Source organism: Mesoplodon mirus (genome assembly GCF_964341445.2).
Source record: "Mesoplodon mirus genome assembly, chromosome: 7".
NCBI classification, from domain to species: Eukaryota; Metazoa; Chordata; class Mammalia; order Artiodactyla; family Ziphiidae; genus Mesoplodon; species Mesoplodon mirus.
Window position 1 is genome coordinate 82,336,284 of NC_138983.1, and position 24,741 is coordinate 82,361,024.

The 24,741-nt window shown below is 47.1% G+C and overlaps 1 protein-coding gene across 1 annotated transcript in view; it reads right to left on the minus strand.

Annotated features, from left to right (window-relative positions):
• Positions 1-6,913: 6,913 nt before the first annotated feature.
• The window catches only part of LOC309808834 (forkhead-associated domain-containing protein 1-like), a gene marked incomplete at both ends in the record, with an annotated part of 100,346 nt that continues 82,518 nt past the window's right edge, over positions 6,914-24,741 (minus strand). The window contains 5 exons of the mRNA XM_082629407.1: positions 6,914-7,030; positions 15,168-15,333; positions 15,871-16,091; positions 16,516-16,611; positions 19,529-19,645. Coding sequence (XP_082485533.1) covers positions 6,914-7,030; positions 15,168-15,333; positions 15,871-16,091; positions 16,516-16,611; positions 19,529-19,645 — 717 coding nt within the window. The remainder of the gene's footprint in view (positions 7,031-15,167; positions 15,334-15,870; positions 16,092-16,515; positions 16,612-19,528; positions 19,646-24,741) is intronic.

The window sequence follows — 24,741 nt, forward strand, 5'->3', positions numbered from 1 at the left end:
TCCTCCCCCTCCGCGCTGGCAACCATTAGTTTGTTCTCTATATCTGTGACTCTCCTTCTTTTTTGGTATATTCGGTAGTTTGTTGTATTTTTTACATTCCATATATAGGTGATATCCTATAGTATTTGTTTTTCTTTGACTTATTTCACTTACCACAATGCCCTCCAAGTCCACCCATGTTGCTGCAAATGGCAAAATTTCATTATTTTTTAAGGCTGAGTAGTATTCCATTGGTTATATGTACCACATCTTCTTTATCCATTCATCTCTTTTAAATTTTTTTTTTTTGCGGTATGTGGGCCTCTCACTGTTGTGGCCTCCCCCGTTGCAGAGCACAGGCTCCAGATGCACAGGCTCAACGGCCATGGCTCACGGGCCCAGCCTCACCGCAGCATGTGGGATCTTCCTGGACCGGGGCACAAACCCATGTCCCCTGCATCAGCAGGCGGACTCTCAACCACTGCGCCACCAGGGAAGCCCTTATCCATTCATCTCTTGATGACACTTAGGTTGCTTCCATATCTTGGTAATTGTAAATAATGATGCTCTGAACATTGGGGTGCATGTATCTTTTCAAATGCATGTTTTTGAAAACACGTGTTTTTGTTTTTTTCGGATTTATACCAAGGAGTTGAGTTTCGAGGTCATATGGTAGTTCTATTTTTAGTTTTCTGAGAACCCTCCATACTGTTTTCCACAGTGGCTGTGCCAGTTTACATTCCTACCAACACTGTACCAGGGTTCCATTTTCTCTAAAAATTGTAAATTTTCTTCCTAGGGGTAATTGAGATGGTAGTTCAATAATAACATAAGATCAGGTGAAGTCTAAAGAAATTTTAGAAAACCTGGATAAAGTAAGAAAACATCTGTTCGCTGGCATCTGAATGTTAGAGAGACACCAAGACATGTGGGCCAAGTTCTGGAGAGAAGGGAAACACAGACGCAAGCTTGACATTGGGTGCAGCTTTTCTCCTTGGGGCATTTGCGGATTCAAATCTAACAGCCTAGGAGCTGAAAAGCCAAGGAGTTCAAAAGACTCTAACCACAGAAGCTGCTGGCATCCCTTGACTTGTAGGTGCAGCACTCTAGTCCTGCCTCTGTGGTCACTGCCTCCGCCTCTTCTTTGTATATAATCTCCTCCTGTCTCTCACTTATAAGTACACTTACAGATGGCACTTAGGGCGAGGATAGTCTCAACTCAAAATCCTTATATCTGCAAAACTTTACCTTGTAAGGTAATATTCTCAGGTCCCAGGGATTAGAGCCTGAGATCTCTGGGGCCACCAGTCAGCCCACTGTAAGCCCTAAACGTCTTCTCTCCTGAGGAGGGTCTAGGCTGGGCAGAAACCCCGACAGACATCTACCAGAGGCCAGATTGAGAGCCCTTTTAGAAGGTCAATTCTCAGCTCATTTGGAACCTTGCTATTGCCCTTTTTTTTTTTCTTTTCTTTTCGGTACGTGGGTCTCTCACTGTTGCGGCCTCTACCGCTGCGGAGCACAGGCTCTGGACGCACAGGCTCAGCAGCCATGGCTCACGGGCCCAGCCGCTCGGTGGCATGTGGGATCCTCCCGGACTGGAGCACGAACCCGTGTCCCCTGCACTGGCAGGCAGACTCTCAACCACTGCGCCACCAAGGAAGCCCTGCCTTTTCTTTTTTCCTCCTGTTTGTCCTCAACAGGGGGAAGCATTAAGAGTAAATGAGGGGCTTCCCTGGTGGAGCAGTGGTTAAGAATCCGCCTGCCAATGCAGGGGACACAGGCTTGAGCCCTGGTCCAGGAAGATCCCACATGCCGCGGAGCAACTAAGCCCGTGCCCCACAACTACTGAGCCTGCGTTCTTGAGCCTGCGAGCCACAACTACTGAAGGCTCCATGCCTAGAGCCTGTGCTCCGCAACAAGAGAAGGCCATGGAATGAGAAGCCCGCACAACACAACAAAGAGTAACCCCTGCTCGCCACATCTAGAGAAAGCCCGGGTGCAGCAACGAAGACCCAATGCAGCCATAACTTTAAAAAAAATAATAATAAAAAAATAAATGCATTAGCAGATTTTGTGTTTCCTCTCATCGTTAGTGTATTGCTTTCATTCCTAAGACCCTAAAAAATTAGAAACCACTCCACTTACCAGGAACACACTTTGCAACACGGATCCAGGGGAAGCTGTTTTCTTCCGTAGACACTTCATGACCCCGGTTTCCACAACAGCAGGCACTGCTGGCTCTGCCAAGTTGCTGGAGAAGGGCACCTTATCTGCAAAGTCACGAATCCAAATGGGCCCCCACTGGCAAGGGTGGAAGGAAGTTGTTTGGCTTAGCTTCTTGGGGGATCAGAAGGTTGGGAGTTCTGGTGGGGGGACTGCAGGTACCCTGCTGTCCCTTGGTACAACGTCAGGGGAAAGAAAGGTCGCTGGTAGCTTCTCAGAGCTACCAGTTGGGGCTGTGCAGAGCGTCTTAGTAAATGCCATTTTGGTTGCAAATAACAGAAACTCAAACCCGCTGAAGCAAAAAAGGGGACATCTACGGGGAAGAAAAGATGGCTCCTGACTGTCCAGACTCCTCCGCTTTGCTTGCCCTTTGATTCTCTAACCTTCCTCATTTCCTTTCAGTAAACTCCTTTTCTGTTTAAGTTAGGCACAGGAGATTTCTGTTGGTTGCAACCAGAGAATCTTGAGTGATACAAAAAGTCCTAGTGGAACCCAAGGGCAGGCATTGGAATGGGCCTTTCCAAGGAAAGAAACCAAGAACCAGAAAGTCATCAGGAATCAGGGCAACTTTCTGCATCAGTTGGAAAGCCTTCAGCTTTTTTTTTTTTTTTTTCCTTCATGGAGCTCATAATCCATTCATTTATTCAATAAGCAATTATTGAGTGTCTACCCTGTGCCAGGCACCCTGCTAGGTCTTAGAGTTCCATACAGGTGTAAAATATGCCAAGACCCCTGCCCTCAAGTAGCTCACATTCTAGTGAAGATAAGACATGTGAGCACATAGAGTATATTCACAACACAGAATAAGAAGAGCTATGCCATGGACACATATACACCAGCAAACATAAAATAGATAGCTAGTGGGAAGCAGCCGCACAGCACAGGGAGATCAGCTCGGCGCCCCGCGACCACCTAGAGGGGTGGGACAGGGACGGCGGGAGGGAGGGAGACGCAAGAGGGAAGAGACATGGGAACACATGCACATGCATAACTGATTCACCCTGCCACAAAGCAGAAACCGACACACCATTGTAAAGCAACTACACTCCAACAAAGATGCAAAAAAAAAAAAAACAAGAGCTATGCCAGAGGGATGAAGCATGACTGTCTTCATAGACCTAGAAAGCACAGATGCAATTATCCTGGTAGAGAGGGCCTGGGCAGAGAATCGCAGGTAGGTGAACCTGTGTGCACAGAGAACATGGTGTGTATGAGAAGCTGCAAGTTTGCAACATCCGTGGAGCAAAAGAGTTCTTGCAAAAGTAGTGGGAGACATGGCTGAAGAAATTGGTTGAGGATGAAGCATAAAAAACCCACTGAAGTGTGATCTTTTTTTCCTGAGGAGGCATGGGGGAGCCATGGAAGACTTTTAAGCTGTTTGAGGACATGGTCAATTCTCTGGGTTTCAGAAAAGTCCCTCTGGAGTCTGGAATGTGGTGAAAGCTGGGCTGGACCTTTCACCAGCGGGCATGCTCAGTCGCTCAGGAAAGGTTTTTGCTCTGCCTTGGGAAATTTTTCACGCCGCTCTGGCAGCGGAGCTCGCCCCGCCCACGGCTTCTCCTCACTGGATTGGTTGAACTCAGGGAGGCTACCAGGAGGCCCAGTTGACCTCCCAACTCCACACCCCCGCCCCCGCCCGTTAACGCTCTGGGCGCGCGCTGCCTTCAGCTTTAAATAACAGAAACCTGGATGTGGGTAGATGGTAAAAATTTGGAGCCCCTCCCAAATGAACTCTAGCCATGTGGCTTGCTTTGTCTGATGAGATGTTGGCAAACACATGGCAGGTGGAGACTTGAAAAGTGTGCTTTGGGGCTTTCTCTCTCCTCTTGCTCTTGGAAACCTGTACTCACCACACGTGGCCTGGTCTGGCCTGCTGGGTGATGAGGGACCACACCAGGCAGAATCAGACGTCCCAGATGAGGCCTTTCTAGACCAGGGTTTCTCATTCTCGGTACTATTGACATATTGGATCAAATAAGTCTTGGTTGTGGGCAGCTGTTCTGTGCACTGCAGGATGTTTAGCAGCATCCCTGGCCTCTACCCCGAGATGATAGTATCACCCCCACCCCAGTTTAACAACCAAAGTGTGTCCAGACATTGCCAAATGCCCCCTGGGAGGCAAAATGCCCCCAGTTGAGAACCACTGTCCTAACCCAGCTTGCCTGGCAATGACCAGGCAGGCATGTACGAAGCCACCCTAAACGAGCCCCAGCCAAACCCACCAGACCAGTACAAGTGGCCAGCTTGACGCCTGGAATCATGAGAACTAATAGTCGCCATTTTAAGTCACTAACTTTTGAGTGATTTGCTCCACAGCACAAACAGGTACATCTGACTACAGTGGCTGAAACTGATAGGATTGATTTATTTCTACAACAGGATGTACAGAGGTAGGCAGTTCAGGTACAGTGCAGAGCACAGTGATGCCACTAGGCTCCCACCCAGGCTTTTCATGTCTTTCCACTCCACTGTCCTTTGAGGTGGGCTTTGGTCTCCGGCTTGTTACCTGGTGATCCCCAACATGGCTGCTCCAGCTCCAAGTCCGAGCTCCAGGAGAGGAAAAGGAGACAAGGCAAAGGGACAAAGAGAAAAACTTTCTCCTAGCAAAGCCTTGCCTTTAATTCCAGAAGGGAAGCCCTGCCCAGGGCCTTCACCTGCATGTCACTGGCCAGAACTGAACAACACAGCCAGGTCTAGCTGCAAGGGAGGCTGGGAAATGAGGGCATTTCGCGTGCTGCTTATACAGTAGAGGGAGGCAATGACTAAGGGGCTTGTAGTGTCTGCTGCACTGTCTCTCTGGGGGTCGTCTTGGTTTCTTCTTCTTTTTTTTTTTTTTGCGCCACACGGTGTGGCTTATGGGATCCTAGCTCCCTGACCAGGGATTGAGTCCGGGCTCTTGGCAGTGAAAGCGCAGGGTGGACTGCCAGGGAATTCCCTGGGTCTTGGTTTCTTGTCTCTACCTGTTGCTTATCTATCCTGGCCATCTCTTTCTAAGACTGGCTTTGTTTCTCCAAACACAGTGGGAGAAATGGCCACCCCAGCTGGGAACTGCATCAAGACTTTCAGCTCCGGGCCATTAATGACCTGTGTGGTAACTCCGTGTCCCACTTCCAAATATCAAGGGCACAGGTGCTGATTGGCCCAGCTTGGGTTAGAAGAGAAACCTGATTGGTCTGGCTTGGGTAGACTATCTACTGATCAGCCAGTCAGGTGTGGCCAAGAGAGCAGCAGTAGGTAGGGTAAACCTGGTTGGGGAATGTGCATTCTCAGAGAAAGGGGTGTGTGGCTGAGGAGACACCTAAAGAACCATCTAGTTCAAGGAGTGAAGAAAGGACATTGCCATTGTGGGTTGCAATGTTGATATGATAAAGATTAACACGTCCTTTGAAAGACCTCAAATACAGTGGAGCCACATAGGCATTACATTTAACTTATGCAAATTCAAATATTTGTATTCAACCAAAGTGTTTTTTTCCCACACAATTTGGCTTCCAAACATGAGCCAGCTACTTAACTACTGCCTGACCAAGTGATCTTTTCTGGTGCTGGAGATTGCTGTTTTGGATTTGGGGGATATGGTACAGTATAAGTAATATGTTCTTTATGGAAAACTGCTGGGATTTTCAAGATTATTTTTAAGGTCAGGTATGCTCCCCCTTCTCACTGTGTAAGAAGTACCTTTAGTGGAAGATCATGCCAATCATTTTTCCCATTTCCTTCTAGTTTTAATCAGTATAAAGAATGCATTTGGTTTTAAAATATCAAAATACTTTTATTGTGGCTTTTTAAAAATAAAAAATAAATGATATTCATGGCTTCTGGCTCTTCCTCCTGTTTTGTTTGGTGGTCTCTGGCCGTACAAGAAAGGCAGGGAGAGAACAGATGGCTGGAGAGAAGGCAAAAATGAGGGTCTCTTCAAACACCACAGGAAAGGGGTGTGTCCACCTGGGCAGTGTGTGTTCTTTGATGACTGGGTACTTGGTCTGTCCTGATGGCCTGGGACTTGACCTACTGGGCTGTCTTGGTGCGGCAGAATGGGCAGCGTGAGATGGAGTTAGAAACCTGGGTTCCAGCCCCAATTCTTCAATTTACTAGCTGTGTGACTTTAGACGGGCCATTTAACCTCTCTGGGCCTCAGCTTCCTCATTTGTAAAATGGGGAACATAATGCTATTTACCTCCCAGGGCTTGAGAGAGGATTAGACGAGAAGTGTTTTGAACACCGCAGAGCGCCATATAAACATGACTCACTGTTATGTAAGCGATAAAACTGGTTGCTGTTCACATTTATTATAATCAATTCAGATATAAATGCACTATACCATGGCCCCAACAGCCCTGAGGTTACCATTCTGTCCTGTGGCCCCAGTACACGCCCTGGGTTTTCTCCACTGCGGGCTTCTCAGAGCTCCTTGGAGGTGTGACATTTGGGTTTGTCACTACCCAAACACATAATTGCATCTACCAGGCCTAGGAGTCTGAATTTCAAACTTATTCTTCATATGCCTGTGTATGTTTACATTCATAATATCTGTGAAAAGAACCCCTCTCCTCACACACTCCAAAATACAGTATTGTGCAAAATACCAGTCTAGGAAGCAACACACTAGGGTAGCAACCTTTAATGTCCTAAAAAAGCATCTTAGTAGTTGGACGCAGAAGAGTAACACTGAGTCACGGAGGATCACGCGAGGCCCAGCGGGACGACGTTTCTAGTTCCTTCCACCAGGTTTAGAAAACAGAAGGCTCTGGCTGGATTTGCTGGACATTTCTCTCTTCAGCATCTCCCTTCCTTGGTCCATCTTTGGGGTGCCTTTTCTGGCTCCAACCTACAACAAGCAAGAGCAACAAATGCCCAAACTCTATAATTGTAGGGAGATCCCCAAATATTTCTCAAATGGCATTTTTTTTTTTTTACTGAAAATAAAATCTTTGTTGTAAAAAATATTTATATATACACATAGACGTGAGCAAAACGAAGGTAAAATGATCCACCATTATCACACTACCCACAGGTAACCTTATTCACATTTTGGTGTACACTCTTCCAGATACACAGATAACGTTTTCTTCTGACATTTGCATCTTTTTTTGAACCAGGAGTTTCTGATGATAGGCAATTTCATTGGGATGGACTTTCTCTCGAAAAGCTGTTACTGAACTGAATGCCTTATGTCTCTGATGTCTTAGGAGGGTAAAATGCAGCATACTCTAGGGGGTCTGTCTAACCCTTTTCTGAGCACTACTCCTGGATCCAGGCAGCCATGTGTGTGACTCTGTCCCTGGTCATAGCTGATCGGGCACTTGGCACGGGCTGGGCTTTTAAGATGGTCACTCCCAGGATTTGGGTTATGGGTTCTAAGATGCTACTTGCTTCCTGGGCTGGTCCTTTGAACTGGGGGACCATGAGGTCATTCCTTCCTGTCACATGACTGGAGAGAGCAGAGATCAGGGGAGCCACACAGAGACACAGAGAGGAGATACGGCCTATGTGTGCGTGTGCGCACGCTTGTGTGTGCATAAAAGAGATGATGCCTGAGATCTGATGGCTTACCAGTTCTATTTCGAGGCCAGTCTCTCTTTCAGCTCCCAGTTTTTATGAGGCACTCACCCCTATATCCTTAAAAAAGCCCCCTCCACCCCCTTTTTTTTTTTTGCGGTACACGGGCCTCTCAGTGTTGTGGCCTCTCCCGTTGCGGAGCACAGGCTCGGGACGCGCAGGCTCAGCGGCCATGGCTCACAGGCCCAGCCGCTCCGCGGCATGTGGGATCTTCCCAGACCGGGGCATGAACCCGTGTCCCCTGCATCGGCAGGCGGACTCTCAAACACTGCGCCACCAGGGAAGCCCAAGGCCCACTCTTGGGGATGGAGTCGCCCAAGGTACACTTGGCAAGGAACCTGGAGGAAACCTTTCTGTACTGAGGAGATCCTAGACACCAAACTTCTAAGCTCAGGCTGGAGGGCAGGGAGAATGGGAAGCTGGCTCTTTGCTCTTAGCCGAAGCACCATCTGCCCCGCTTCTGTTAAAGCCAGAGGCAGCGTGAAGTTCCAGGGCGTCTCACATCTCAGAGAAGCACAATGTTCCCACAACATCCGGGGCCCATCCCAATATCTCCTCTGCCATTTCACATCCGCAGGTGGTCCTCAGACAAAACCTAGATGTAGGGCAGTTTCTGCCTCCTCCCAGCTCAGTCATATATGTGAGTGAATAAGTAACAAACTTCCAGTCGTTTCCACTTTGCAGGGTGGCAAACGTCTCAGATCAAGTGGGGCCCTCAGGATGCTCTCTATCCTCTTAACATCCTGCTCTGGGGAGTAACCACCTTCTGGTCTTTGCACAAGGATGCTGGTTGAGAAGCTTCTATTTTTCAAATATATCCCTCACCTAGAATATCTTCGTTTCTTCCCATGATAATTTGGTTGCCTCAGCATGACTGTGGCCTTTTATCAAACTTGAATGTCTCCTATTTCATATTCAACCAAAATGTGTTTGGCTTTCTAGCTTCCTGAGAGCTCGCCTCTACTGTCTGCAAAGTGGGAACGTGGACTGGCTTAATTCCAGTTCCAGGGCTGATTTGTCAATGGCAATGTTTCAACATGTTCAAGATTTCATAGTCTTAATTCTCAACTTTGAAGAGAATTCTAGAGGATGCTTCCTTGAAATTTAAGAGAAATACCACTGGAAATGTATCAGGTTTATTACCTGGAGGTTTCTAACCTAAAGGAGGAAAAGCTAGCACTCACCTGGGTGTCAGATCTGCACTGATTCCCAGCTCTCCTACTGAGCTGTGAGGCTCTGGACAAAGAAAGTCTCTGAGCCTCAGACACCTCATCTGTAAATTGGGTATAATAACAACACCCACCCCATAGGGTTGTTGTGAAGCTTAAAAGAGATACTGCACGTCGAGTGTTTGGCTCTGTGCCCGGCACATGCCAAATGCTCAATACATAATAGATGTGGGATAACTGTCCACTGGGCTTCCTGCTGACGTTCTAGGGTTTTCTCTCTTCTCTCTTCTGGCTCACCTGGAAATGTGAGTTCTGCATCTTTGAGTTCTTCATCAGCTCTCCAAACATTCGTCTCTTTAACACAGAAAGAATATTGACAAAATTTAGCTTATGTTCTTCTTTGCCTTTTGCATCAGAGAAAAATGGATTTTTCTCAACTTTCAGATGCTACCCATTTGGATGGAATGTTGAGCCTTCCTAGGTGAGGAGGTGAGGATAGAGGTCTGCAGAAGGGGGTGTGGCTTTGGGGCAACGCTACACTGTCCTGCTGCACCTTTTAGGGAATCTCTGTTCCAGATTCCAGCAGAGAAGGAGGTGGTCAACCAAGAAGGCTATGAAGGATACTGTATTCTTCTTGGAGGACAGATCTGCTTTAGCTGGAAGCAGAGCCTCCTAGATCAGTGGAAGAGGCTGTAGATGTCCAGTGGCTTTCCACCCAGTGGAAATGTTGAAAGCCCCAGTGGCTAACCTCCCTGGCAGGGACTACAGGGGCCTGTTGGGAAGCCAGCATCACTGAAAACCTGGAGCTTGCCGCTCCCCTGGGGTTTGATTACTATTGCTGACCCTGATCTGCTCAAGACCCTGCACCTCAGGGGCAGCTCATCAAAGAAAGAGCATCCCCTAGGCACTGGAGGCACAAAAGTGAGAGGGAACTGGGGTCTCCCTTGCAGACAAACACTCCGCAGGTGAATGTGCAGTGGTGTCAGGAAGGAGACGTTCTCCTAGAGCCCTGAGCATCCACTGGGGTCGCCAACCTGATTCCTACAGCGGCCAGGAAAGGAAAAGAAGTGGGTGAAGTGAGCTGGGGTGGTGGTGGACAGCAGCAAACACACGAGCCCAGGGCCTTTCTAAGGGGCCTGGAAGATGGAGGCTTGTGATGGTGGCTTGTGGGTCTGTGGGCCTAGGGTCGCCAGATCTTCCAAGTTTCCCAGAGAAGCTGGAAATCCAGAGTATTCCAGGAAACTGCCCTATTTTGAAATGTAACTTAAAAAAAAATCCCATGAGCCAAATGGAATATATCTGTGGGCTGCCATCTTGCGACACCTGCTTCAGAACCTCCCTGCTTGGTGTCTAGTTGGTGCTCAGTAAATGTTGGAGGGGTTGCCAGATAAAATACAGGATGCCCAGTTAAATCTGAATTTCAGAATGAAGCCAACAAATTTGTGAGTGTGAATATGCCCCGTGTAATAGTTAGGACATTTATACTGAATAGCTTTTGTTGTTTATCTGAAATTAAAATTTAACTGGGCATCGTGTTTTTGGTTTGTTTGTTTTCCCCTAAATCTGGCAACCCTACCGGGTAGTCACAAAACTCAGGGAGGAAATAAGGCTGTCTTTTGGGACAGGGCATAGGTGCTTACAAGACTCTTCCATTCTCCCAGAAGGATGCTAACTCTACCCTCAGAGGACTGTCTGTGAAGGCTGATGGGCCCGTATTGAACTGACAGTTGCCCTCCAGGCATTTTCCGTGGAGAAGGCCTCGAGCCTGCAGCCACTCAGTATTTATCACAAACTCAGTTGAGACAATCACTATCCAAATTCCCAGATATTATAAAGCAGGGGTTAGTTTTAAACCAACAGCCTTCTTCTCTCCCACCCCATTCCCCGCCTTTTTTTTGGCAGAACCGTATATCCAAGCAAAATCCCATGAGGAACTTGGGGTATAAGATAATGGAGAGCTTCTCTGGCGGGAGAAAGGTGTGTGTGCTTTGAGAGTCACACCTTTCCATGGCACCCAAAGGCTCCAGGGAACCCCAGTTTGAACATTGCTGCAAAATTCCTTCCTGGATTAAGTTCCGTCAGTGGGCAACTGGGCACTGAAGGGCAGAGCCTGGCCCCTGTGCACCTGCTTTTCCTGAACTTTACTGAACACACTGGGATGTGATGAAGGGGGTGCGGGAGGGTCTTTTTCTTTAGCCTTCTTCTATCCGTATGCTGCATAGGCCTGGCCACATGGTTCTACTTCATCATTGTGGGCGGAAGAGTACCACCCCAAGCCCCTCCCATCCCACGCTCCTCCTACACAACATCTACCAATTGTGGGGCTTCCCTGGTGGCGCAGAGGTTGAGAGTCCGCCTGCCGACGCAGGGCACACGGGTTCGTGTCCCGGTCAAGGAGGATCCCACATGCCGCGGAGCGGCTGGGCCCGTGAGCCATGGCCGCTGAGCCTGTGCGTCTGGAGCCTGTGCTCCACAACGGGAGAGGCCACAACAGTGAGAGGCCTGCGTACCGCAAAAACAAACAAACAAACAAACAAAACACACAAGTGGCACGGAGGAAGCCAGAATCTTGAGAATACCTGGGCCCAAGGAAATCTTGGAAGATAGTGAGTTAAAGAGAATAGTGAGGATAATGACGATGGTAGGAGAGCATGTATGCTTTGTGGGCCTATGTACTAAGGGTTTTGTATACAAGCTCCCATTGGGAAGGCTACGAGCTAGGTGCCATTTTTATTCTCATCTTAAAGAAGAGGGATCTGAGCTAATTAAGCAGAGGGAAGGTTAGGGGCTTTTCCTGGCTGAGACCACAAGGCAAAGCGGTGGTCACGCCCCCTAGCCAGGACTTGATTGGCTGGAGATTTGATTGGCAGGAGATTTGATTGGCAGGAGAGCTGAGCGGCTTCTCCTGCCAGAAGCAGCCGGTGCCCTTCAGCCTTTCTTACACTTCAAGCCCTAAGAAAGGGCTTGCGTGCTTCCCAAGTGGCAACTTCTGTGCATTTAAAAATTTCCTCTTGAAAATCCCAGCCTTAGCCCATTCACAAAAGGTATCTGGGTCCTTTCTTGGCCGTGGCCTAGTCGTATTCACCAAAGAGAAGAGCGCGTCCCATAAGAGCTGGCGGCTTTGGGAGGACCGGGGAAGGCGTCAGCTGGCAGGAAGCTCCCTGAAAGAAATAGAGGAATCCCCACCCATCCATGAGCTGCCTATTCTTCCCCCTTAGAAACGGGGCTTGTGATGTGCCAGGCACTGCAGGCATTTTGCCATTTAACCCTCCCACTCCCCCACGGAGTAGGCCCCTTGCTAACAGTTTTGGTTGCTTTTGTTGAGGAACCTGGGATACAGAGGTCAAGCCACTTACTCAGGGTCATTCGGGGCAGCGGTGGGGCTTGACCCCTATTTGTTTGACTCCAAATCTGGCCTCTGAACTCTGAGAGACACTGCCGGCTTCTTGGGTGATGTGGGAAGTGGATTCGAGTGAGCACGGCCTGGGCAGCGGTTCCCGTCCCTCTGCCACATGGACAGAGCCACAGACCCAGTTCGCTGTGAAGGCCCAGCATCTTATACCAAGTCTCATTTTCACAGCCAGAGATATTAGTGTGGAAATAGGACTTTTGATTCTTGAAAGGTCTGCTTGGTGAAGAGATGGTCAAAAATTAAAACTACAAACTCCATTTTTTTTTGGGGGGTGGGCAATTCTGAGGCTAAAGATGTGTAATTTCATCTCAGTGCTTCAACACTGCCACCTCTGTGAACGGGTGAAGAGTTTCAAAGTTTCATACAGGAGGCTAAAAAACTAAGGCTCCTTGTGAAAATACTAAGTGTAAAACTTAGAAAAGAGGAATTCTACTTTCTGTTCATTTCTGCTTAAAGACAACGAAGATATACTCCCTGGAAGGAACGGATGCCAAGACAGATATATACAAGTGCCCTTTAGGATCCAGCAAAACTTTAAGATGTATTATTGTTTTCTTCCTGACAAACAGGCTGGCCTGTCCCTTGCACTGTGTATGAATGAGGCAGCCCATGAATAATGCATGTGAAGCCTGATTATGTAAATCCTCAGGTTTTCAGTACATGACAATGGCTTTTTTTGGGCCCTTCTCTGTCCCATTCTGTGGTCTGGTGTCTCTGCTTTGGGACCTAGTCTGCCAAGCCCTGGGGGCGGGGGCGGCATTTCGGGGAGGGGTGAGCTCTCCAGAGGGCACATCAAAGGGAAAGTCACAACTCTGTCACTGGCCCAGCTCTCCCTGGCATTGCTTGGTGTGAAAGGAAACTGTCCTCTGCCTGAGGCAGCCCCATGTCACACACAGACTAAGGCCTGTGATGTTTAATTCACAGCAGTGAGCACTGGAAACACCGCATCCAGGCTCCCTCAGAGCAGGACAGCCACTTTTCATTTCTGGGGCTCTAAGCCAGAGAGCCTGCTGTCTGGAAACCTATTGCCTAGAAGGTTCTCAGGATGGAGGGCAGGCTTCTGCAAGGAACTATCTGACCATCACCTCCTGGTTGAGGAGAAGGGCACCCTTCTATGACCTTGGCCTCCTTAGAGCTCATGCAGGCAACAAACACACACATGCAAATACACACACATGCAAACACACAGCACATACTCACATGTACACACATACACGCAAGCATGCGTGTACAAATACACAGCCCCAAGTCAGAAAGACTGGAGTACTATTCTGGCTACTCAGAATAGCAAACCCAAATCTTTATTCTCAGAGAGCTTATTCCTCGGTGTATCCCTGGCACCTGGCAGAACAATGAAAATCAGAAGCGCCGCCTTTAAAAACACTCGGGCTGTTCACTCAACTGATTGTGGTCATCATTTCAGGAGGCAGGGAAGTCAGATCATGATGCTGGACACCCTTAAGCTCAGTACAGTGCTGTGTGTCAATTATGTCTCAATAAAACTGGTAGAAAAAATAGTTATCTGGATAGAAAAAACAAGATAAAATACACGAATTATCAAAAGTTAAAAAAATACAGACGAGCTAGACTATGAGTCTCAGAAAGCACTGTTCACAACAGCCAGGACATGGAAGCAGCCTAAATGTCGATGGAGGAGTGGATAAAGAAGATGTGGTACAAATATACAGTGGAATACTACTCAGCCATAAAAAAGAATGAAGTAATGCCATTTGCAGCAACATGGATGGACCTAGAGACTATCATACTATGTGAAGTAAGTCAGACAAAGACAAATATCATATTATATCACTTATATGTGGAATCTAAAAAAAATGATACAAATGAGCTTAGTTACAAAACAGAAAGAGACTCACAGACTTTGAAAACAAACTTATGGTTACCAAAGTGGAAATGTGGTGGGGAGGGATAAATTAAGAGTTTGGGATTAACATATACACACTATTATATATAAAATATATAATCAACAAGGACCTACTGTATAGCACAGGGAACTCTACTCAATATTCTGTAATAACTTATATGGGAAAAGAATCTGAAAAAGAATAGATATATGTGTATGTATAACTGAATCACTTTGCTATACACCTGAAACTAACACAACTCTGTAAATCAACTATACTCCAATATAAAATAAAAATTAAATTAAAAAAAAAGAAAGTTAAAAAAAATAGAGGCAAGCTAGACTGAGTCTCAGAGAGGTTAAGCTAACACATATATATGGAATCTAAAAAAAAAAAAAAAAAGAAGGTTCTGATGAACCTAGGGGCAGCCCGGAATAAAGACACAGATGTAGAGAATGGACTTGAGGAAATGGGGAGGGGGAAGGGTAAGCTGTGATGAAGTGAGAGAGTGGCATGGACATATATACACTACCAAATGTAAAATAGAAAGCTAGTGGGAAGCAGCTGCATAGCACAGGGAGATCAGCTCATTGCTTTGCGACCACCTAGAGGGGTGGGATAAGGAGGGTGTGAGGGAGACACAAGAGGGAGGGATGTGAGGATATACGTATGCATATAGCTGATTCACTTTGTTACACAGCAGAAATGAACACAACACTGTAAAGCAATTATACTCCAATAAAGATGTTAAAAAAATAAAAAGCTGCCTGAAGTCACACAGTAAATGGCAGAACAAGAGTCTAAACCTATGTCTGCCTAATGCTAAAGCTATTCTGCCACCTTCCTTTGCAATGAGCGAATGCATTCTGTGCTGCCTGGATCCCACTGGGACCTCAGTTGGCTGTTTCTAAAGGGAGCTGAGGGGCAGCCTCAGAGGCTCTGCTCCGAGCAGGGACCTCTCACCTTCTGCTGCCTGATCGCCCTGGTGACCCTCTTCTCCTGGTGCAGCCGCTCTTCCATGTGCGCCAGGGCCTCCTTCAGCAGCGCCTTTTCTTCGGCCTCTTTGCAGATGTCGTCCTTCAGCTTTGCCACCTGTGACTGGTACATCTGAACCGACACTTTGCTCTGCCTGAGCACACAGGAGAGACAAAGTCTCTTTTCTCCTCAGCTTTCTCACTCACCACCAATGCTCCCGACCTGGGAGATCCTCAGAACACTTCCATATATGCCTGGCTTCGCGGTTTCCTTACAAGTGGGGGGAAGGCTGAAGATGTGGGGACTAGAGGGCAGAATAAATAGCCCATTGGCTGTGGACGTGCAGCATGAAGGGGGCAACGGTTATGCTACCAGCCCCTCCCAATTTTCCAGAGAGGGTGGGGGAACGGATACTACTGAAAATAGGATGGAATTATGAAAAGCACACACATGGTGAAACATCAGACACATTTATAAAAGGTGCACCTTATTCCTTAATAGTAGGGTACTTTAACTGCTGCTTTCTTGCCCAGAGACTTGGGTCCATCAGGCCCTGAGTCACCATCCCGCCTGCCCCCCTCCACACCCAGGCCTCTGTCCTCTTGTCCTGGTCCCTACGGGTCTGCAGCTGCACCGAGGTTTAGCCTGGAGAATGGAGGCCTGGGCCTTTTGCCGGAGACATGGGCCATACTTGAGCTGTTCAATGTCCTTCTCGTATCGTCTCAAAAGCTCCTCTTTTCTCTGCAGCTGGTTCTTGAGTAGGGTGATCTTATCAAACACCAGGTACAGGTCTCTTTGTCGAAGCTGGTAGACTCTCTCCCTCTCTTTTGGGGAGAGGTGTTTCATGGACACGTGACCTGACATACCTTTGATGTTCATCAAAGTCCCGAGGGTTTTGCTCATGTCCATGTACTACGAGAAAGCATTTTGCAGGTAAGAGGCCTGGCCCAAGACCGCTGGTGGCCCCTTTGAGGAGGCAAACGTCTAATTCTGTTTCATTCATTTTCTGCAGTTGCAGAGAAGAAACACATGCTTTGCAAATGAGTGCATTTGGGGTTTTTAGTACGACTTTCATTTTCCCCCGCATCCATTTACACTATGCCTTTTTGAGAATTGGGGGGAAGTGGGGAGGGGGAATGACAACAGATATAAACATTCATTCTTACTACCCAGTCTTGCAAGGAATTGGGCTCTGCAATTTCCAGCCCATGCTGGGATAGGAGATGGGTCTCGTGGAGCTACTGTAACAACTAAACATGTATGTGGAGTTGATGTTTAAACTACCTGCAGGGCACGCAGGTTTGGACAGGAGGGGACTGATGCTGGGTATACCTACCAGCTTTTCACTAAGATCTAAAGCGTCAGCCACATCCATTTTCCTTAACTTCTCAGAGACCATGATGGACCCTGGGCTGGAAAGGCCATTTTGAGGCTGAAATTAAAAAAAAGAAGAAAAACTCTCTTGGCATTCCATTATGATTTTCTACATCCAGAAGAATAACCCAAAGAATAATGGAAGAACTGGAAAGATACTAAAGAATAATTTGAGAGAGTTAATTTTTTTAACATCTTTATTGGAGTATAATTGCTTTACAATGGTGTGTTAGTTTCTGCTGTATCAAAAAGTGAATCAGCTATACGTATCCATATATCCCCATATCCCCTGCCTCTTGCATCTCCCTCCCACCCTCCCTATCCCACCCCTCTAGGTAGACACACAGCACCGACCTGCTCTCCCTGTGCGATGCAGCTGCTTCCCACGAGCTATCTATTTTACCTTTGGTAGCGTGTGTGTGTATATATGTCCATGCCAAGAGAGTTGGTTTTAAATCCAGTCTGACTCTGTGAACTGCTTTCTATATGACTGTGTTCCTACCCCTTCAGAGCACGACTGCCTTTGAAATGATGCATCACTTATGCCGTTCTTTGGCCACCGTCTCGTCTGTCTTCCCTTTAGGCCAGTGGTTCTCAACCGGGGGTGACTCTGTCCACCCTACCCCCTCCAGGACATTTAGCAATGCCTGGACACATTTGTGGTTGTCATAATTGCTGCTGGCGTCTAGTGGGTAGAGGACAAGGATGCTGCTAAACACCCCACGATGCATAGGGCAGTCTCCCAAACAAAGAGTTACCTGGCTCAAAAAATCAGTACCGCTGATGTTGAGAGGACAAGCTCCAGAAAAATGGGGACCATGCGGCTTTTGCTCACTATCTCCCTCCTTGTGCCCAGCATGGCACCTGGCACCGAGTGGTGCATAGTGGGCATGTTCGTGGAATGAACGAATGAAGGTTAAGTGGAAAATAGCCTCCCTCCTTTTTATTAAAGGAATCTCATTTCTGTGCAGCAGAAACCATACCCTCACAAAATTTGGCCCAACCTTCTCCTAGTTCTGGAACCTGGTGGGTGAGCATCACTTCAGACCCTTTCCAGAGACAATGCAGATAGTGTTTGCAGCTGCATCTCCCTAAGACCCCAACCAGCCAGCTGGCTGCTGGAAGCCCAAATGACTGCATGGAATGGCCACCAGTCTGAGTAGGTTACCTGATCTGAACGACTACAAATAACCATAATAAGCCTCCTTAAAAAATAAATTGGCTTTTAATGCTTGCCATGAGCATCTCTTAGCCCTAGCATTTGTTGGCACTACCCTGAAAACCTCTGAGATTAAAAACAAAACAACTAAAAAACTATAATGGCCCCCAAAATGACTGTGATAGATAAGAGTGGACATATTTGTCTATGTATCTATGGAGATGAGAATAAAAGAGGGTATCTGAAGATGACAATAAACCGGGCAGATCTGCTGCAAAAAGAACCTGAGATGCTGCTCAGTGTCTTCAGCTACCCTGAGCTGCATCCTCTGTACCTCTCCAGACGCCCCTTCTTTTCCTGAGGGGAGGGTCACTAAGGAAGAGCCTGGGCTACAGGATCCAAGCACACAGTCCCCACCCGGTCTCTGCAGGCTAGCAGACACACCACCAGGGACACACCCCTGGTGTGTCTTCAATCATTATTCTGTGACCTTGGGTGAGGTACTTGACCTCCTGAAGCCTTAATTTTTCTTATCTGTTAAATGGGGACAATAATAGTAACTATGACACAAGGCTGCTATGATCGTTCAATGACATAAGGCATGGAGCCGGCTGAGCTCAACGCCTGGCACACAGTAAGCAGTTCACAGATGTCAGCTATTCTTCCTCTTGCTCTTTCATTTAATTACTGCCAACCTTGGAGGATTGAGAGTTAGGAGGTTTCCTGCTCTGTGGTGTCAGTGGTGGGATGAGGGCTTGTTGCCAAGGAGAAGGTCTTGGAAGCAGGACCATCAGGACATGAGATCCAGCTGAGCTTCCCCCCTGGAGACGGTCCCTCTACTCCCAACCTCAGAGAAGGAAGGTTCGATTTTATCAGGAAGACCAACACGTTTCTGAAGACTCACATCTCTAGACGTGTGAGCAAATGTCTAGAAAAATTGTAGAAGAAAATGCTGGTACAGAGAGGATGGCTTTATTATGTTTTCCAAAAGCTGGTTTAGACCAGCTGCCACAGCAAGCCACGCTGACCTGAGCTGTCCATTGTCATGTGTCAGTCAAACACCCGATCAAACATCCATTTAGGATACAGGGCACCTTCAACCTAACAATCAAATTACTTCTGAAAATCCTGGAAAACACAAACTATGCTCCCTAAGAAAGGAAGGTTTTCTTGGATAATACTCTTTAAATACTGTTTGACAATAATAACTATCATCTATTAAAGTGCTCGCTATGAGCTAGGCACTGGGATAAGCACTTTACATAATGATCTCCTTTAATTTTTCCATCATCATTTTACGGCTGGGAAATTGAAGTCCCAGAAAGGTTAGGAGGCTGCCCAAGGTCACAGAGCTTGCAGAGCTGGGATTAGGACACAGGTCTCTGATTCTAGAACTTGTGTCTTCTTAATCATCATGGCTCCCTTCTGCTGCCCTTTATGTGTTCATGTTTTTCAGTTTATAGCAAAAAGCAAATGTTAGGCAAGCTCATGACATACTGTTGTACATTAGCTTGTTGGATATTTTCTGCAGAATATAACATGTGATGTGAAAAGGAGGGCCCAGAGATTGACCTGGCCAGCATCAGTGCAATGCTATATCATGCTGTACATGATGGCAAGCCGCCTTTCTATTCAAACATTGGATCGGTGGTACGGCCAGGCACTGATCAGTCCATACAGGTGCCAGCCCATCAGGGAGGACCTGGCCTCGAACCAATGATGTATACAGTGGTGCCAGGGCACACGGCTAGTGTCTGTCCTCATGCCCACCCTCCCCACGTGTCAGTCAATGCAGAGACAAAGTTTCTTTGGTTACCGTTCCGATCTCTACTCTTGAAAAAGTTGGCAAGTCAGGTTTTACATCCAATATTTTCTGAACATTTTTTTCCATCCCGAGGGTCTTTAAGTCTAGAAATGATCCATCCATGTGGTCCTTGTGATCTATAAAAGAAATAACTTACACTCAAAAGAAAGGCTCAGGAAGAAGTTACTGCATGTAAAAGTCACAGCTGCTATTTACTGGACACTTACCACAGGCCAGTACTAATTAGCTCACCATCCTCCCTTGGCAGGTGAGGCATCGAGGCCCAGAGAGGTGAAATGACTTGTCCAAGGCCACACAGCTCATATGAGGCTGCAGCCTCCCAGGGCGGGGGCACTGAGGGGGAACCTTCGGCCACAGGTGTGAGGATGGACTTGAACCCAGGCTTCTGTGTCCTAGCCCAGGGCTCCACCCAGCAGCAAGCTTGGCTCCTTGAAAGCCCTATTCCCTCTAAACACGGTATTTATCCTGGGAAGTTCCCCAAGGTTGGTCCTTGCACAGCATCCGTCTATGAAAAAGTCCCAGGGGAGGCGCCATCATTCACCTGGTGTGATCACTGCTTGGCTGAGGCCCCACTGGGCGTGGGCACGCATGGGTATGCAGAGTTGGAGGGGATGGCGTGTCAGAATGGAAGAGGTGGTTGGGTGAATGATGCCTCCCCCCCAAAGATGTCTGGGTCCTAATCCTTAGAGCCTATGAACATTACCTGACAGGGCAGAAGGACCTTTGCAGATGTGATGAAGGTAAGGATCTTGAGATGCGGGCTTATCCTGGATTAGCTGGGGGGACCCAATATAGGTGCATGGGTTCTTACAAGAAGCAGACACAGGGAGTCTGACTACAGACAGACAGAGACGGTGATGTGACAGAAGCAGAGAGTTGAAGGTGCTCCTCTGCCGTGAGCCAAGGAAAGCGGGGAATTTTTATTTCCTCGCCTTTTCCAGTCTAGAGACTAGAAAAGGCAAGGAAACGGATTCTTTCCTAGAGCCTCCAGAAGGAACCAGCCCCTTGCCTTTACCTTAGCGAAACTGATTTTGGACCTTTGGCCTCCAGAACTGTAAAAGAATAAATATGAGTTGTGTTAAGCCCCTAAGTTTGTGGTAATTTGTTAGAAGAGCCATAGGAAACTAATATGGGGGGTGAAGGCAGGAGGTAGGATGAGAGGTGGGGAAATGCAGTGCATGTTCTGGAAGAGCTTAATTGGGTTAGAGCAGATGATGGGGGAGGGGAGGAGTAGAGGGAAGAGTCGGGATGGAACGATGAGCTCAGTTTGTGGCCAGCCTAGAACAGTAGCCTAAAGAGTATAAACTTGATTTAAACATCACTGAAATGTCACGAGTGTGACCTGTGTGCCCGGCCCTCTGCCAAGCAATCAACGCATCACCCCACTGTATTGTCCCGCCATCGCCTCCTTTTACACATGAGGCAGTCGGGCTCTGAGACCTGTGGCTGCTGGACGCCACACAGCTGGCAAATGGCTGAGCCAGGGCTTGGGATCACAGTGGTGTGACTCCAGGATCTGAGTCACTGCTATTTCAGCTTCTGATGGAGCAGTGAGTTGGCTTAATGAAGGGTGATTTTTTTTTTTCAGAAAAATAACCGGGATGTATCAGAGACGAAGGAGCCAGCAGCATTTCTCAGCTGCAGCATCTCGACGTGTTGGGCTGGACAGTCCTCGTCGTGGGAGCCGTCCTGGGCACCGTAGGACGTTTAGCAGCATCCCTGGCCTCCACCTACTGGCTGCCAGGAGCATCACCCACCCAAGCTGTAATTATCAAAGATGAGAGGGTTTCAAGAAAGCAAACCGAGAGGGTTGGGTAGGCCAGAGAGGACATGGCGGGGGGAGGAAGCTGGGGTTTCAGTGCAGGGGGGGCCACGTCAGTTGCCAAAGAGGCAAAGACAATGTGGGAAGTTGGTGGTGAGCACACAGGGTGTAATGCACTTCAAGGTCTTAGTGGGACCGGAGTACAAGCAGTAGAAAAGGAGCTAAAGAAGCAGTGGTCCCAGTGAAGATGCACCAGCTTGAAGTGCATGTTTGATGACGAAGGAGAAAGATAGAGTGGGAGGCTGTAGACGCTGAAGAAGGAGGTCGTGATTCAGGAGCTTGTGCACAAGGTGGTCTGGGAGGGAGAGAGAAGGGGAGACTCAGGGAGGGAAGAGCTGCATTTGGAAAGAGAACGTAGTGAGGGAAGATGGAGGGAAAGGAGGAAAGGTGGGTGCGGAGAGAGACAGGAGGGGAGCTGAATAGGCTCGTGCCTGGGCCCTTGACCTCTGACAATGCCACTTGCTGAGAATTTCCAGCTTGGAAGAGTGAGAATAATAATATTATAATAATAGCTATTCAGTATTAACCACTTGCCATGTGCCAGGCACCATGCCAGAAGTTTACCACGTGATATTTTCTGATCATTACAAACAGCCTAGCAAGGAAATGTGTTTGCATTTATAGGTGAGACACAGACGCCCAGCAAGGTTAAGCTATGGAGCTGGTAAGCAGTAGGATCAGAATTCAGACCTAGGTCTCTCATTCTCTTTTCAGAGAGACTAGAGGCTGGAGACTGAAGCGCTGGGCTGGCTTATGTGAAGGGTGCGTGAGGAGAGGGGCACTGGGTGGATCCCGAGATGGCAGAGATGGGTGATGCAGACTTGGGCTGTTGGAAAGAGGGATTTTCTTCTCTGGGAGAAGCAGCAATTCTTGATTATAGTTCTGGTTACAAAATTTACACATGCCTGTTACACAAATCCAAACAGGGCAGAAACCCATAAAGTGGAAAGTGTCCCCCCGCTGTATCCTCAGTGGCCGGCACACAGTAGGGCTGCAATAAATAGCTGTTGAACGACTGAGGGAAAGTCAAGGCTCACGCAGTCTTATCATGCTGGGATAATACTCTCAACACTTTTATGTCTTTTCCTCCAGATTTCTCCTGTGGTTGGATATTGGCATTTGAAAAAAAAAAAAAAAAGAAAAAAAAGGGGAGAACACTGTGCATATTGTATTACAACTTTCTTTTTTTTCACATAAAAATACTGTGTATCTTGGATATCTGAGAAAGAGCGATTTTCTATGTATGCAGGGAATCCTTTTATTTGCAACAAAGTCTTGCAGAAATAGACACAATCAACTGAGCTTGCAAAGATCAATGTAAAAAGTCCTTTCTTTCCCTTATCAAAAGAAGCTGAGAAACCAGGCAGGAGGAGAGGGGAGCTGACTTTTAAGGTCCTCCTTAGATGTTTCCTGTCTTCCAGTGGGACCACACAGTAATCCTTCACCAATTAGATTTTTTTTTTTTAGGTCGCAGCTTTTTTATTTTTTAATTGAGATATAGTCAATGTAAAATATTGTATGTTTCAGGTGTACAACATAGTGATTCACAATTTTTAAAGGTTATATTCCATTTATAGTTATTATAAAATATTGGCTATGGGCTTCCCTGGTGGCGCAGTGGTTGAGAGTCTGCCTGCTAATGCAGGGGACACGGGTTCGGGCCCTGGTCTGGGAGGATCCCAAATGCCGCGGAGCGACTAGGCCTGTGAGCCACAACTACTGAGCCTGCGCGTCTGGAGCCTGTGTTCCGCAATGAGAGAGGCCGCGATAGTGAGTGGCCCCCGCTTGCCACAACTAGAGAAAGCCCTCGCACAGAAACGAAGACCCAAGACAGCCAAAAAAATAAATAAATGAACAAATGTGGGGTTTAAAAAAAAAAGAAAAAAAATTAGGAAAAAGTGAAATTAAAAAAAATATATTGGCTATATTCCCTGTGCTGTAAAATATATCATTGTAGCTTATTTATTTTATACATAGTAGTTTGTACCTCTTTTTTTTAAAATTGGAGTATAGCTGCTTTACGATGTTGTGTTAGTTTCAACTGTACAGCAACGTGAATCAGCTCTATGTATTCATATAGCCCCTCTTTTTTGAATTTCCTTCCCATTCTGGTCACAAAAGGATGGAACGCTTCATGAATTTCCGTGTCATCCTTGCACAGGGGCCATGTTAATCTTCTCTGTATTGTTCCGATTTTAGTATATGTGCTGCTGAAGTGAGCACGGTAGTTTGTTCCTCTTATTTCCCTACCTCTAACTTGTCCCTCCCCCTTTCCCGCTCCCCACTGGTAACCACTAGTTTGTTTTCTATATCTATGAGTCTATTTCTTTTTTTCTTATATTCACTAGTTTTATTTTTTAGATTCCACATAAAAGTCATATCATACAGTATTTGTCTTTCTCTGTCTGACTTATTTCACTAAGCATAGTACCCTCCAAGTCCATCCATGTTGCTGCAAATGGCAAAATTGCATTCTTTTTTATGGCTGAGTACTATTCCACTGCATATATATATATATATATATATATATATATATATCACATCTATTTTTTTGGGGGGCCACACCATGCAGCTTCTGGGATCTTAGTTCCCCAACCAGGGACTGAACCTGGGCCGTAGCAGTGAAAGCGTCAACTCCTATCCACTGGACCGCCAGGGAATTCCCTACTGCATCTTCCTTATCCACTCATCTGTGGATGGGCACTTAGGTTGCTTTCATGTCTTGGCTATCGTAAATAATGCTGCTATGAACATTGGGGTGCATGTATCTTTCTGAATTAGTGTTTTCCATTTTAGAGGAATAAATACCCAGGAGTGGAATTGCTGGATCATGTGGTAGTTCTATTTTTAGTGTTTTGAGAAACCTTCAAACTGTTTTCCGTAGTGGCCACACCAATTTACATTTCCACCAACAGTGTACAAGGGTTCCCTTTTCTCCATAGCCTCGCCAACAGTTGTTATTTGTGTTCTTTTTGGTGACGGCCATTGTGACAGGTGTTAGGTGATATCTTAACCAATCAGATCTTTAGTAGTGACCCCAATCTCCTGGGCTGCTCATGACATGATCCAACAATAGTTACTCAACCTGGATTTCCCTGAGGGATTTATTCCAGGATTTTACAGACCTAGCTTGTTACGTGCGTTTTATCCCTTAGGACAATATTTTAAAAGGCAGGTAGTATGGTGGTTCAGAGCAGGGGCTTTGAGGTCAGAGGGACCTGGATGGAGTCCCAGCTTTACCACTCGGCAGCTAGGAAATGCAGCCCATTGTCAAGAGCCGAGGAAGAAGGCCTGGGAAGAGAACTGAGTGCTCACGGCTAAGAAAATCTGACTAGCTGTCAAATAGAGATGCGGCAGGGGTCACAGGTAAAGGCCCCTCGGC